A 16,558-nucleotide genomic window follows, 5' to 3' on the forward strand; every position below is an offset into this window, starting at 1 on the left:
TCTATCCAAACAGTTCCTTTCCCCTCCTTCAGGCCAGGCTGCTAGTATAGAGACCATGATTACTGCATGTGAGGGTACCTACCCTAGGGGACATGGGGAGAACATGCAAACTCCACACAGAAAGGCCCTTCTTTTGTCAACCCCACCTAGGGTATGGGCACTGATGACGCGGAGGAGAGAACACGCCCACAGCGTCTCCAGTGGGAATCGAACCCAGGACCTTCTAGCCGTGTTAGCTATTTTTTATCCACTCACACACACACACACACACACACACACACACACACACACACACACACACACACACACACACACACACACACACACACACACACACACACACACAGTAAGTGATGTCCGTGCATATTTACATTCGTGAAAGATCCGCGATCAAATGCAGAAGAAGTTGCAAACGGGGCTCCTCCCAAAAAACCTCTGTCCCTCACTTCCCTCCGTTGCATAGCTTATCTAACCAGGCTCTACTCTCTGGTTCTCGTGAATTATTGAATCGAAGACAGGAAAGTTAATGTGCTAACTGTCTGTGGTTTGACCATCTAAACTGCTGGCTGAGGGATGGGACGATAATCGCCATTAGCGGTTATCGTGATAAGAAACGCTCACAATAATCGTATCGTGGAGATTTAGATTCATTGTGAATTTATCCTCCGTCATGCACTGGGATCAATTCACTGGGACCCTCTATACCTAACTGGTAAAACGGAACTGGGAACAATGTACTTGATACAGTCTTTTCTTCACTCTCTACCAAAATAGCTCACAGTGCGTTGTGAGCTTGTAGATCTGCTTTTGGTGAAAATATCGAAAATAGCAGACCTCCAAGCTCACAACGTGTCGCACTACGACACGTTGTATACAAGTTGCATACAAGTTCAGGATAGTTTGGACAAGGCAATTCTCTTGAATGCTGCCTTCAGGTATGGCATGGAAAGGAGGCATTTGCATTTCTTTCACCATAGTAAAAACGGCATCCATGGTCTGGAGAGGGCACCTTTTACAGACGGGTAAAAGGGCAGGGGCTCAAGCCCCCTTTGATGTCTATGTGTGCACGTGCCTGGTCCCATCCCTGCTGCTACCTGACGGGATGCTGGGGGTCTCTGGAGGCCGAGGGGGAAGGAGCAGCCACGGAGGTACAGTATAGGGGGCTACACGGCACACAGCCTGCCCTGGGGGCAACACGTCAGGTGTCTCTCCTGAGAGAGCAGACTGGATGGGAGATGGCCTTGATGTGTGGACACATGAGCAAAGTGTTCGTTAAGTCTAGGAGATGAGGGCCGGGGCGAAGATGACAGCGGCGGAGGGGAAAAGGATGAATGAAGATAGGAAGTGTAGTAGTCCCCCCCCCCCCACACACACACACACACACACTTTCAGTGTTATATTCCCACTGTGTGACAGATTGGGTCAAATGATCCCTTGGTCTGAGGTAGGGATGGGACGATAGGAAAATGTCATATCACGATTATTGTGACAAAAGAAATCGCGATTTACGATATTATCGCGATAATCCATTATCCTGGGGCGGAACATTTCCAAAAAATAGCAGATCTACAAGCTCACAACGTGTCGCAACGCGGCGTGTTGTGAGCTTGTAGATCGGCTATTTTTTGGCAAAGACATTTGAGAGAGTGAAAAAAAGACTATCAAGTACGTATATTATAAGTACCTTTTACCAATTATAGAATTATAGAAGTGGTACCGGATATGCATCTCTGCAAATAAAAGGTGAATTGATCCCAGTGCATGACGGAGGACGATATCACGATAAATTCAATCTCCACGATACGATTATCATGAGTGTTTTCTATCACGATAAACGATACTATCGCTTATCGTCCCATCTCTAGTCTGAGAGAGAGAGAGAGAGAGAGAGAGAGAGAGAGGTGGGGTGAATACACTGAATAGGGATTTCGCAAATAACCAGTCGATAGACCAACATATTAATGGTCATCATACGTTCTTGCTTCTGCCCCCCCTCCGGGTCGTTTTACAAACGATCTCGGCACTCTAAGCCCACGTAAACGTAGCTCACGGATGTGATCTTAGCCATTGGTTCGTCAGTTGAGGAGAGAGTGGTTGTATATGTGGGAAATGTTTACTCCAGTGATGTCACCAGAGTAAAACGCAGTGCATGTGAAAACGACATCCCTTTCTTCCTGTTTCTCGCTGCCCTACCCTTGTTAGCTGCGACAGTGTCCTTGTTCACTGCGTTTAGGGCAAAATAGAGATCTTTGACCTCATAAAATATGAATTAGGTTAATGTGATAGCGGCCATAGACCGTATGGGCACACCAGGCTGAAGCTCGCCTGCAAATAGCATCATGGTATGGATGATATGGATTTTTTTATCGTAAATACTGTTGTTTCTATAGACTATGATAGCCATCAGTGCTCAACTGAAAAGCATCAAAAGCGTGTTAGTGTCCTTTTAATCTCTGTAGCACAGGTCTAGTTTAGTATAGTGTATCTCCCATATTACCTCACTGGTTCCTCTTTATCTCCTTCCATCTACATGGAGGCAGATAACGGCACCTGGCTCACATGAAGGGCCAAGGACTCCTTGCACTAACCAAACGAAACACGTTCTCTCATTGACCCAAGCTACACTTAACTGCTTCTGATGGAGTAACAAAAGGTGTGCCCTGAAGCCCAGATTGAACGAGTGTTCTTAAATAATGCATCGCTGCAGGGGCAGGTGCCCATCAACCCCTTCAGATCACAGAAGGCCCCGCCATGAAAGTTTCATCGCCACGGAGCTCGTGGTTGTCTCTGTTCGATGCTGTACAGTGTGTGGACGTGGCATATAGGAGCTGGCGCCCGCCGCTGGGTATTTCACACCACATGGAGGGCTTTTTTTCTTTTCGAGTTTTACAACAGCTGACTCCCCTCTTTATCGGCAACCCAGGGAGCCTAAACTCCCCGTGAATCTCTTAGTCTAGCCACTTTTCATCCAAAGGTACCAGGAGCTGGGGGAACTAAATAGTTGAGGAACTAAACCGTTCTGCAACTGAGTGTTTTACAACACCATTTGGTGCTCTACACTGACCTCCGGCCACACACCCACCCTCCGAAGCTCATTCTGCTTGGCCAAAACACCTCCAGCTAGTTGAAGCAATCATTTTGTTCTTTATTCACTTCTGTTTATATATATAGAAACATTTCTGTGAACTCTAATGAAGCAAGACAAGAGTTTGATGTTCAGTGGGGATGCCTCTGATTGGTTATTGCTACCTTGAAAGCAAGGAACGTTTTTTGAGGCAGGAACTATTCCCCAGGTACCGAAGTTGGAAGAACTACTGTAGTTCCTGCTGCTGAAATGACCATAGAGTTTGTGAGTTCTTATGCTGCGTTCATACCGATGGGTGGAGTCGGGGGGGAAGCGAAGGTCACTTCACTTAGATTTTTCCAACTGGGACGAAGATACAGAGGTGACCGTTTGCGTCGTTCGCATCGCCCCGTCCACGCCGTGCAGACACGCGTCGTCTCGTCTTTGCATTCACTTTGTACTGTATGTAATCGGTCCGCTCTACTATCCTGGTTTCAATGCAGCATTAAAGAGGTGGTGCCATAGTTTTGTACTTTTTCTGTTTTTCATGTGTCTAGGAGGTTGAAAGTACTTCATTAGACCCCCTTATGTGTGTTTTTTTTTTAGAAATGATGTATTCTCTTAGTATTTGTTTGTTTTCTCTTGGAGGCTGCCACCTTGTGGTGAAAAGTGTCAGTTAAAAAACACAGATACTAAGTATGTCATAGTATCAACTCCTCCCCTATTTACCATTCACCCAACACTGTGGGGTGTGGCTATATCAGCTGGGTCACCACCCACCATGCCATCCATGCATACTTAATGAACTGGGGGTGTGGCCACATAAAAACACAATTCTAACTCTTTCTGTATACTTTTTTGGAAAAAATCTTCCTCCTAGTATAATCATAATACCTGATAATCATGTTTTATAGGGGGGGGGGGGGGGGGGGAATCATGGCACCACCTCTTTAAGGTTCTTGGACTGGAAAAGGGGCTTCTGATAGAGCTGGGATACAATCGGACTGATCGAGACTGTTGGTTTATTCAGCAATCATTCAGTAAACATGTTATGGATGTTTTTTTAGAGACTGCCAGGCAAACCTCAGAAGCAAATTTTTGATTTCAATTAATATTCCCCATTTGGATAAAAGCAAAGTAAAAGTGAGTAAAGCAGAGAAGAAAGCCCTTAAGAAAAAGTAAAGCTGAGAAGAAAACTCTTTAAAATCTTTCTCTCCAGGCCAGGCCTCACATTACGAGTACGTTTAAATGGCAATTTCAAATGGCAAACTGTCACCACAGAGAACTTTTAATTAAATGTGGCTGCACTGCTCTTATAAACACTGTTGCTCACTTTCACCCAAGCTACTGAAACAGGTCCATACGAGATGAATGTTAATGCTTACTGCCAGTAATTTTGCACATCCCAATATTCACCTGTGGGCGTGATGCCCTTCAATGACCACAGCCCTAACCTGACAGTCCTTCATAGAGGGAAAGAGTGTTCAAACCACACCAACAAACACAGACATTCTCCACACAGAAAAAGCTAAAAATGTTATTTTTTACTATGTACAAATCCTGATATGGGTGTTGATATTATAGTTGTATCTGATGTAACAGTGAGAAATGTTAGAAGGCAGTGTGTGTTACTGCTAGTCAAAACCGGTTGGGACCAGCCAGAGCGGTGGTTCCCAAAACGTTTTAGCTCCAGACCCAAAAGAGAAATTATTAGACCGGGACCCAAACTAGAGGAAATAGACAATCTAAAAGCTCACAATGTTGCGTTGTGAGCTTGTTCATCTGCTATTTTCCCATAATTACTGCTTAATTATATATATTTTTTAATTTATGGAAGTTCTTAGATGTGCTTGTTGTTTGTTTTAAAAATGTATAAAAATATAAGATATTTTGGGGAGGGGAAAATCCTTCGAAATATATATATTTCTTTAAATGTAAGGAAATAAAGTCGGATTTCTTGCTGGTGTCGTGACCCATGAAAATTAATTGGTCCGTGAGCTATAACAGTGGTTCTCAAAGTGGATTCCAGGGACTGTGGGTTCCTTTAGGGGAGTCTAAATTGATCCATGCAAGTCTGTAACTCTGACAGAGTACAAATTGAACCAAATGAACCCGTTAGGGTTCATTTGGTTCCATTTATACACTGTCAGGGTCAAGGGGAGACCTTGAAATTTGAAACTTTGAGAAACACTGACCCATAACATGGGTCCTGACCCACTGTTTTGGGAAGCACTGAGCTGGAGGATGATGTCCTGGAGTCTGGAGATGACTGACAAGCAGGTCGTTCTACTGTGGTTTGGGCTCATTATTGATTCAATCCGTATCGGCCAGGACATCAACCCAAACATCATAACTCTGCGTCTGCTCTGGCCTGCCAGGGATGTGATCAGCATGGAGAACAGTACCTGGCCGGGGCAGTGCTGCTGTGGCTCTGCTGTGCAACAATGGCTTTTTATCTCTGGAGCCTGGACCACTTATTTCGAACAATCCTCAAGGACCCTCCCCACCCCACCTTCCCACAACAATATTATACTATATCGTCGTTCTCGGGTGGAAACCATGTATGTCCAAAACCGTTCTTTTTGTTTTCATCTGTAATGAAAATAGCCGATCTGCAAACACACGTTGTCTGCTTGTAGATCTGTTTTGTGAGACAGTCTTGTATGATGAAGCAAGGCTTTACTTTACGAAAAAACGTAGACATTTGAAACTTGGAGATACAAGGTTTCTACCCAACAGTGATGATATGTACCATATAATACAGGTATATCGCATATAAGAGCGTAACACAGTCATATCTATTTTATTTTATTTGTATTAATATTTAACAAATAAGACATGAATTGTGGACCGATCTAAAATTGCCGATCTACAAGCTCACAGGTTGACCTTGAGCTTGATTATCTGGTATTGTTGGTACATGACAACCCCGTGCAATTAAGACTGGAATGGTCATTATTTGAAGTTTTTGAAGTTTTTTCCTCAACACTATGGCTTTTTCTGGGTTAAGCATTTTGTGGTTAAACATCTTTTGATGGACTTATGAAATATTATTTTAACATATTTTTGATACATAAAAAAATATATATCAATGTATATATTGAAACATTTTTAAAACGCCTGTAATTATGTCAATGGTTGAGAAACAGTGAACATTTCAACGCTGATGGTTTCATAGGGTTGATCGCATGCTGGTGCCTGTGTCCAGTGCCCAGTCAATCGTATGGGAGTAACAGTACTAGATGTACTGCATGCAGTTGAGCAGACTGTAGTAGTGTTTAGTTACTTTTGCCCCGAGCAGACATAAATAAAAACACGGAGGGGGGGTGTACGGCGGTTCATCTCCAGTCCAAAACTCTTGAGACATGTTGGAAGGATACCACTAATGGACACCAAAGAATGTCAGTTATTCAGCAGAGCCGCGCGCTGTAGTGTGCGGGGGTCGGGGGAACAACTCCCGCTGTGAGCGAGCATTTTTCCTGTCTTTTGTTTTTGTGGGAGTCTTCTTCATTGTTATGGTTTCAGCCTTCATGTCTCAATGGTGGAGTTCCTCAAACCAGGGGGATATGGCACCGTGCCACCGAAGGCTCTTTAGCTCGGAATTGTGAGGGCTTACATCACATAATGAGCACGTTGAGCTTTTACACCGTAAAACCTGACAAAGTGCTAATATTCTGCTATAATTTTGCACCTTTGCTTGAATTAACCAGCCGGGAAAAACTAAGCAGAGATTGAGGAGTTTCGCAAGAACAGTCGAACATTCTGAATGATGTGCAAATAGTTTTAATCAAGGCACTGACACCCTATTCTCTCTCTCTCTCTCTCTCTCATCTCTGATCCAAATATTGTACTTTGACTGCAATACAATTATTTGGAAACTTTACTAGTTACTTTGCAGATACATTATAATATTATAAAACATACATTGACGACTTTAGCCCTATTTTATACCTAGGCTATATGAAAATAGCCGATCTGCTATTTTCAAACATTTTGTACTTTTAGTTTTGGTATTTTAGTTTTACATTTTGATGCCCATTAATGCTTATCATCACATAATCGCTGTTCCTCAATTAGCACGTTGAGCTTTTACGCCGTAAAACCTGCAAAAGGTGGTAATATTCGGCTATAATTTTGCACCTTTGCTTGAATTAACGAGCCGGGAAAAACTAAATGGGAGATTGAGGAGTTTCGAAGCACAGTCGAACATTCTGAAGGATGTGTAAATAGTTTTAATCAAGGCACTGACACCCTATTCTCTCTCTCTCTCTCTCTCTCTCTCTCTCTCTCTCTCTCATCTCGGATCCAAATATTGTACTTTGACTCCAATACAATTATTTGGAAACTTTACTAGTTACTTAACTTACTTTGCAGATAGATTATAATATTATAAAACATACATTGACGACTTTAGCCCTATTAGCCTATTTTCAAACTTACATCACATAATCGCTGTTCCTCAATGAGCATGTCGAGCTTTTACACCGTTAAAACCTGACAAAGTGGTAACATTCATCAAAACATTTTGCACGTTTGCTTGAATTAACTAGCCGGGAACAAGGACAGAGTTTCGAAGAACAGTCGAACATTCGGAAGGATGTGTAAATAGTTTTAATCAAGGCACTGACTGACACCCTATTCTCTCTCTGTTTCCCATCCCCCCCCCCCTCTCCATTATGTCTGTTTTGCAGGTTAGCTTTATATGTGTACGAGTATTTGCTGCACGTCGGCGCACAGAAATCAGCACAGACCTTCCTGTCAGAGGTAAGAAGTGCTTTTCATCAGGGGCGTCACAACAAATTCTGGGCCCTGGGTGTACAAGGATTCACTGCGGGCCCCCCATGAATTTTAACTATTGAAAAATAGCAGATATACAAGCTCACAGCGCGGCACCGAGTGCCGCGCTGCGAGCTTGTATATCTGCTATTTTTGGAAAAATCGTGAAAATGTGTGCAAGAAACCTATGTCAAGGACCCCCAAGATGATATGTATTTGGCTATGGACCCCGTTCTCAAAATATTTAGTTCCAGGGACCCCCAGAAGCACAATTTTAGTTAGAAATGTTCGCTTAAAAAAAAACATATATTCAAAGATTTTCACACATTTTCACAACTTTTCATTCAATAGATAAAGTTATTAGGGCCCCTCCACCTTGGGCCCTAGTAACTCAGTCCCACTTTCCTACCCCTTGTGACGCCCCTGCTTTTCATATTGACTTCCTGTAGTCAGCGGATGAATGGTATTCCCACTCTATTGTATGTCCAAACATGGAATTCACATTACGAGCCGCCCCGGGGTCAAGGAACTGTTGGGTAATCTCACCATTGTATCCCATCAGGTCATTTATTATCCCAAGAACAAGTATAGCAATATCATCAAATCGATGAGCCGGGACCAGGTTGTTACAGTATACCAGCGGCAAATAGTTTATCTCAAACATTTGAAAATACACATCACCACATGGACCCGGCCTTGCCAATTTTAGACATAGACAGTAACAAAGACATAAAAGTAACCCTTAGTTGAGAGAGAGACGAAGCAGGGACCCCCACAACCTTTTCAGAGATTCCTTATAGTTTCATTGTTTGACAGCACGATCATCAGTGTATATTGGATTCATGTCAAATTGTTTTAAGATATTTAACCACCTGAGCCATCAATACTTAATAAACTTGACCTTTCATTCTGTACTTAGTCTGCTCTTTTTGCCCCTATAGTAACTCTGAGGACCCCCTAGGGGTCCCGGACCCCCCTGTTGAAGACCCTTGATTTAGATTATTATAATTATTTTGTTAAAGTGGTTATTGTTAACCACAAAATGTAACTTTCACGCAGGTCTGCAGGACTACTTAGTGTGACATTATCCCCTGAACTGTGAGTTCAAGTCTCTAATGTGCAGCATCCTCTTCCTTAATGGGCGTCCTTCCTGATAATGGCCCTGTGTCCATGCCTTCTCCTCCACAACACCTCGCTGCCCTGTTGCCTTTATTCAGCTCCACTTAATACACTCACAGACACGCTGAGAGGGCCCTCTTGGCAAAGGCCAGTGCATGTCATTCAACTTTAATACCAGCGGTGTAAAGTAACGAAGTACATGTACTTAAGTACTGTACTTAAAGGAGTAGTTCACCACTTTTCAACCTGTCTTCATATAATAGGTCCTCACTAATGTTCATAATAAAATAGCACCATTTTTTTCTATTCAGTCTGGGTCTCATAGGAGAGCTGTCAAATCCTTCCTACCGGTGACATCATCGTTTGACAAAAAAATATCTATATATATTTTTGAAAAAAATATATATTTTTATTATCACGAGAAAAATGGCTTCCACTTTAACATAGCAACTTTTTCAGGAATAGAAAGCCTCCAGTTTCTATTAGCTTGCATTTCCCATTGATGATGTCACCGGTAGGAAAGATTTGACCCACCCACAGCTCTCCTATGAGACCCGAAATGAGTAGAAAAAAATTGTGATATTTTATCATGAACATTAGTGAGGACCTATTATATGAAGATAGGTTGAAAAGTGGTGGAGTGCCCCTTTAAGTACAATTTTTACTCCATTACGTCTCAGATCCAAATATTGTACTTTTACTCCAATACAATTATTTGGAAACTAGTTACTTTGCAGATACATTATAATATTATAAAACATACATTAACGACTTTAGCCCTATTTTATACCTAGGCTATTTGAAAATAGCCGATTTGTTGTGAGCTTGTAGATCTGCTATTTTCAATCATTTTGTACTTTTAGTTTTGGTACTTTAAGTTCATTTTGATGATGCCAAATTCCAGACTTTTACTTACGTATTTCTACATTGCAGTATTGATTGCGACCGTATAGGTCAGTAACGCCTGTCAGAGGGTAACGCCTCAATGTCTATAGCTGACCTCTGACATCACATTGTTGTGACATCATATTGTGACGTCACATTCCGTCCTTGTCCCTTGTATGCCCATATATGGAGAACCCTGATGTGTCTTACTGTTACTTCTACTTAAGTATAAAATGTGAGTACCTTTTCCACCACTGTTTAATACTGACAACATTGATCTATTGATCTATTTGAGATTATTTTTTTCTTTCTTTTTTGAGTGGAGCGGCACAGAAGTGGTGTGTCTTGCATCAGAGATGGGCCATGGTGGGCAAGAAAAGTTACCATGTGGCACGCAGCATGGATGACGCGCGGAAACGAGCGGTTGCTAGGTAGTGGCGGAGTGAAAATAATTATTCAGCTGCACACGCACTAGTGGGATCTCGTGCTTCAAGCACAAAAGCTGCACCAGCGTAACACAATACCGACGATCCTTGTTGTGTGTGGCTTTGTGGCACTGTAATGCTTCAGATTAATGGGGTTTGTAATAACACATAAGGACTTTAATTAAGTTACAACAAATGCGAGCCTGAAGTGCTAACAATGTACTTTACGTGAAAGAGGGTTTTACATGTTCTTGGCAGCGTTACAAGAAACAAATAAAAGTCTTATTTAGATAAGGATTTATATCTGTTTACACCATGGCCACGCTTGTATAGGCAACTCTAATTGGCTGGAGACTGCAATACGCACATTCTAAATGAATATGCAATATGCATGATAAAAACTGTACTGTATTAACGTTTATTTAAGCTAAAACTAGCTACAAGCTATCCTAACTATGGGTTCTCCCACTTGCTGTATTAGTATGGTGATCTTTATTCCAAGATAGAAATACCTAAAAGATATAAGATTTAAAGGGTGTATTGCCCCAACATAGGAATAAACAGTACTACAGCACTACTTACAATAGAGACACTTACAATAGAGATACTTACAATAGTGATACTTACAATAGAGATACTTACAATAGAGATACTTAGAATAGAGATACAGATGTGCCGTTTCAGGTCTTCTGGCTTTACTGCTCTTTTCATGCAAATTTTCTGAAAAATTATTTTTTCAGGTTTCTTTCCCTGTTTTGCCTTTCAATATGTTATGGAGAATGGAGTGTATTTTTGCAGAAACCCGCAAATGGAAAGAAATCACTCCATTCCCCTTTGAAAAGCAGAATCCACCTTCATAGATAGATTTAAACTTCAAAGTCAGAGAAGGCCATACAAATAGCTAAAATAGCTGATCTGCAAGCTCAATGTTCTGCAAATCCCACGAAAATCTACTGTCTTGCCAATGGCAGGACGTGTGAGGTTTTGAAGTGGCACATCTGTACACATGTTTTGACAGTCTGCCGTAACAGTGGCATTATCTTTGACGATGATGGTATCTGGGCGGAACTGTTCCTTCATGTTAATGTTTTTGATCACCACACCTGTAGGAAATGGTATAACACCTCTTTCACTTGTAAGTTGTCAAAGACAGATAGGCTGGCAGGCAGGCAGGCAGGGCCGGAGGCTGTCCCCACTGCCAACAAGCAGGAAAAGAGCTAAAATATGAAGAGATGGGGTAACAGCACAGAGAGATTAAGTAGCAGGACTGAAGAGAGTCTTGCTGATTGCAGAACCCTTCTGGGCGAATCTCCTCCCAGAGATGGAGTGTTATTGGTGAGCTGCCGGAACGGGGTTAAGTTCTGGGTCACACACAACTGGAGACACGCTCGCACGCACACACACACACACACACACACACACACACACACACACGCATGTGCGCTCGCACACGTGCACAAATACATAGCTATAAACAGGAATTAAAACATAATACACAGGTTCATACCTGGAGAGAGAGACACACACACACACGCGTGCACGCACACACACACGCGCGCGCGCACGCACACACACACACACACACACACACACACACACACACACACACACACACACACACACACACACACACACACACACACACACACACACACACACACACACACACACACACACACACACACACACACACACACACACACACACACACACGTTGCATTTGTGACACACAAAACATTCCATATCCACAAGGCATGCATACTGAGCACACCGAGTCAATCTGATCTGTCAGTTGTACACATGATCGTCTTGAAATGTTTGCAGCGTGCTTCAAGTACCTTTCTTTTTAAACCATGACACATCGTTTCCGTCGGGTGGAAACCTTGTATGTCCAAAACTGTTACTTTACAGAAAATAAAAACAACTCTGTTCCTTCCAATGGATCCAATGTAGTTATTGTTTAGTCTCAAACTCTTGTTAATACATTTTGTTGGCTGAATATTTATAAAACTCCCAGAAAGATAAAAATAGCTAATTGAGTACATCCACAAGCGACGCACGCGGCGTGTTGTGAACTTGTAGATCGACTATTTTTGCTTATTTTGTGTGACACTTGTGTGAAACTACAAGTTGAATTATGGAAAATACAAGGTTTCTGCCTGACAGAGAGTCAGCGACGATATATAAATGTCGTCATGGTCCGTGGTTAGACTAAGTTACAGTTGGTGAAGAGTTTGATTGCTCAACATTTTGCCTCCACCTTCCGCGGCCTCCGCTCTTAGCTCCAGCGATAGCCGTCAAGGTCTCGAGAAATTCCTCCGCGCGATCAGAAGCAAAGTGTCGCAATCAATCATGATTCGTTGTACACATCAACATCACTCAGCGTTCAATTACCCTGTTAATATTCACCTGTCAATCTCACATTCAGGCTGAGGTCAGATCATCTTCTTCTGGGTTTTCTCCTCAACAGCTTTCTGCTGTGTTGTAACCTGCCCTTGTCCAGTGGTGGAGGAAGAACTACTCCGTAAAGTAAAAGTAGCAATACCACAGTGTAAAATATACTTTGCTACAAGTAACAGTCCTGCATACAAAATCCTTCTTAAGACCGGGTACAAATCTATTGATGTCAAAATGATATACTACAGTATACATGTAAGTATGCAGAATGGCCATTTCAGAATCCTAATAGTTTTTTGTTTATTTTGTATTCGTTGATTTATCGTTTGGATGAATAACCTAAATATCCAAAGTAACTAGTGACTAAAGAGGTGTCTGAATATAATTATAACTAACAACTATACTGTAGCTATAGCATTCACCACTGTAATTTTTGTCTCCACCAGCCGAAGGCAGGGGGAGAGTATGTTTTCGCCCCTGTCCGTCTGTCCGTCCGTGCGTCCGTCCGTCCGTCCGTCCGTCCATGCGTCCGTCCTCCAAGTTTGTTACCAGCTAATCTCCGGCACCGTTGGCCCCGTCGCTGCCAAAATGAACGCACACACTCCCTGGGTGCCAATTCAGAACCTCTGCCCCACATTTTTCAAATGGCCCTGTTCGCCACCATGACATGAGGCCGATGTTTGCAAAACACATTTCTGTACACTACTCCTACAGATTCTGTCCAAAAATCACGCAAATCGGTAGACAGTATCTCTACAGTCATGTGATCGACACGGATCTGTCTGATTTCCATATTCCATCCTGATTGGCTGATATTGGCTTTCAAAGTTTGTAAGATTGGTCCATTTTGGACAAAATGCCTCAAATGACAAACGCAGAGTGCAATTAACATGAAATCGCGCACACACATTCCCACTAGGCCGAGGAAGAAATGCCACTTCAAATTTTTGAAATCAGCCTCATGGTGGCGCTATAACAGGCCGATTCGTGGTTTTACCTATAACTCCACCGATCAGTTTCAAACTTTGTAAGCGCACTCCCTATAGGCCAAGGAAAAACCCTTTCCTTGCATTTTTCACATCAGCCTTTTATAGTGCCACCCGGAGGCCAACTTATGTAAGACACATTTTGGGATATTATTCCTTCAGATTTTACCCACAATTAACACAAATCAGTACACAGTATCTCTACAGTCATATGATCAAGACGGATCTGTCCCATATTAAATATTCCATCCTGATTGGCTAAGATTGGCCTCCAAACTTTGCAGGATTGATCCGTTTCGAACAAAATGCCTCAAATCAAACACAGTGTGCAATTGTAATGAAATTGTGCATGCACATTCGCAAAAGGCCAAGGAAGAAATTACACTACAAAATGTTCAAATCAGCCTCATGGTGGCGCCATGAAAGGTCTAAGATTGGTGAAGAACACATGCCAACCTTTCTACATTTGCCTATTATAGCACCACCAGGACGCGTGGCCTGGTGGAGACCTGTGCTCGGAAGAGCACTTCTTCTAGTTATAATTGTGGTGTGGACTAATATTGTATATAATATATTTATAGTTATATTATAGTCTGGGATTAGTGAAGTAAAAAAAAATATATTACTCAAGTTAAGTTCCTAAGCGCGGTGTTTGAGTGAATGTATTTAGTTTCTTTCCACCATTGTCCATGCCCCTTAGTTTCTCCATCCCGTTCTTTTTTCCTTTATCCCTTTCACTATTTAGTACCTCAGCGTTAAATGAACACTCACTATTCAACGTTGTTCACCGAAGTCGAATATTCGCTTTTTTTATTTTTTTATTGTTTTCTCTTTAAAAATATATATAGTTTATAAAGCTTGGCTAGATTGTCAATGCCCCTGGTGGATGCATTTGTTAATGCTCTATACCAGGGGTTCTCAAACCTTTTTTAGGCTGTGACCCCCAAAATAAACATATTTGAACTGGGGACCCCCACCCTGACAAGCACAATTGTATGTATTACATTTAAAGGAGCTATATTCAACTTTTTCTTGAAAAACTACTATTGCTAAAATAAAAATAATGTTTCGAAAATATTTTATAAAAACATAAGCTTTATATATGTGTTTCTATTCAAAAATGACCACAAAAAGCGTAAAAATAATGATAAAATAATCATTTTGGCCATTGTCAGACCGACACTTTGTTTACATTCTAGTCTATAGACTAGGCTGTAAACAAAGTGTCGGCCCTACAATGAAAAAGTTGACTATAGCTCCTTTAATGTGACTCGTTTCCGCAGATAAAATATTGTGAAAATAGCAGATCTACATGCCCGTTGCGAGGCGTTGTGAGCATGTAGATCGGCTATTTTCACAACGTTCGTCTCTTGCTTACTTAATATTTGACAGTTTGGCCAGTCCCGTCGAATATTCGACTATTCTAATACTTTGAGGTCGAATAATTAGAATACTAAAAATCACTATACGTGAATGCCCTAGTGTACTGTACAGTTAAATGAACACTCAGGATTGTACAGTACAGTTACTTGGACAGATAAGGGTGTTCTATTCCCACAGGTGTGCTGAGGGAGCCCACACCTGCTCAGTAGGCTCTCATCTGGACTCTGCCGCCTCAATTAGCCTCTGTACCTCCCTAAGAGTGCACGTAGAATGCACCCTCACTCACTCATTCTCTCGCTCTCTCACACACACCCAGTCACCCACAATCGTGCACATGTACTTCACCATCCAAGTGCTATTTAAGCATGTTTAAATTCAACAGTCCCGCATCCACATAACCATGATGGAGAACACGCTGTTGAATATAGACTTTGAAATGATTCCAAGTCTGTGTCTTTATTCATTGAGGGGGCGGAAATTTGATTTTGATATTTGAAATTGATTCTGCATCTTGGCTCAGGCTTATGTACGCACGCAGGGATGTGTGGATGCGTACGTGTGCCTGTGTGTGCTCAGTGAAATCATTCATTTATCCATTTGTAACTCTGATGGTGTACAACTGGAAGCAAATTGATCCTTATGAGTCTATTTAGTTCCATTACTGTAATTGTATACTCTCAATAATATTAACCACATGAACTCTAGTGCCTATTCTGGGGTCGAACATTCGAAATAATCTGAAATATCCCATCTATAAGCTTGTAGATCGGTTACTTTAATCAAAGAGATTAGGTGTAGAGGAAAAAAAGTATAAGTTATAGACCCCTGGGGAATCCAGTCAATGAAGTAAATACAGTTTAAATGGTTAAAGGAAAGTAAGTAAGTAAATCGGAGACTGGGAGTGGCATATTGTTGGTATCCACGAGAACGCGTGTGTCTATGCCCTTTTCAATGCACTAGACCCCTGGGAGATGGATTGCTGAGGTAAAGCGCAACACCTACCAGTACCATCAGCTCCCAGTACTTACTACTTACACACAACTTAGTTACCCTATAGCCTTGATACTCGTATGCTGAGTTGGCAGTGCCCGGGATCCAAGTCCAAAGCCTAAAAGAAAAACCTCTCTGAACTTAAATCACATTGTTATGACGTGAGGCGATCGATAAAATAGCCCGTCATCCGTCTATTTCTTTGTGAAATTTGTTAAACGCACCGCTTCATGTCACTGGGCATACAGAATCTTTAGGTTGAGATTCTGTTACTGTAACACTGAGGACCGTTAACACTACGTGCGTGCGTGCGTGCGTGCGTGCATACGTGCGTGCGTGCCCGCCAGTGTGTAAAGCAGAGTACCTACCTGCTATCTTTGGCCGGATCTTATCTCAGTGTCCAGATAGAGGCTGGAACTCGTGGGTCTATGAGGCCGCTGGAGAGGGCCGCTGCTTGGAGACGACATAGTGTCTGATCCACACTTACCGGTAACTGCACTGCTGACTGACTCTGCCTGTGTCCATTACTGTCT

The 16,558-nt window shown here is 42.1% G+C and overlaps 1 protein-coding gene across 17 annotated transcripts in view; it reads left to right on the forward strand.

Moving 5' to 3' along the window:
- ssbp4 (single stranded DNA binding protein 4) overlaps positions 1 to 16,558 on the forward strand; it is a gene marked incomplete at both ends in the record, with an annotated part of 170,691 nt that overhangs the window by 11,664 nt on the left and 142,469 nt on the right. For all 17 annotated transcript variants that reach the window (XM_080721764.1, XM_080721768.1, XM_080721754.1 and 14 more), the window contains one exon: positions 7,756 to 7,828. In XM_080721764.1, coding sequence (XP_080577890.1) covers positions 7,756 to 7,828 — 73 coding nt within the window. The remainder of the gene's footprint in view (positions 1 to 7,755; positions 7,829 to 16,558) is intronic.

This window comes from Nannobrachium achirus (genome assembly GCF_963921795.1).
Source record: "Nannobrachium achirus genome assembly, chromosome: 1".
Taxonomy (NCBI): Eukaryota; Metazoa; Chordata; class Actinopteri; order Myctophiformes; family Myctophidae; genus Nannobrachium; species Nannobrachium achirus.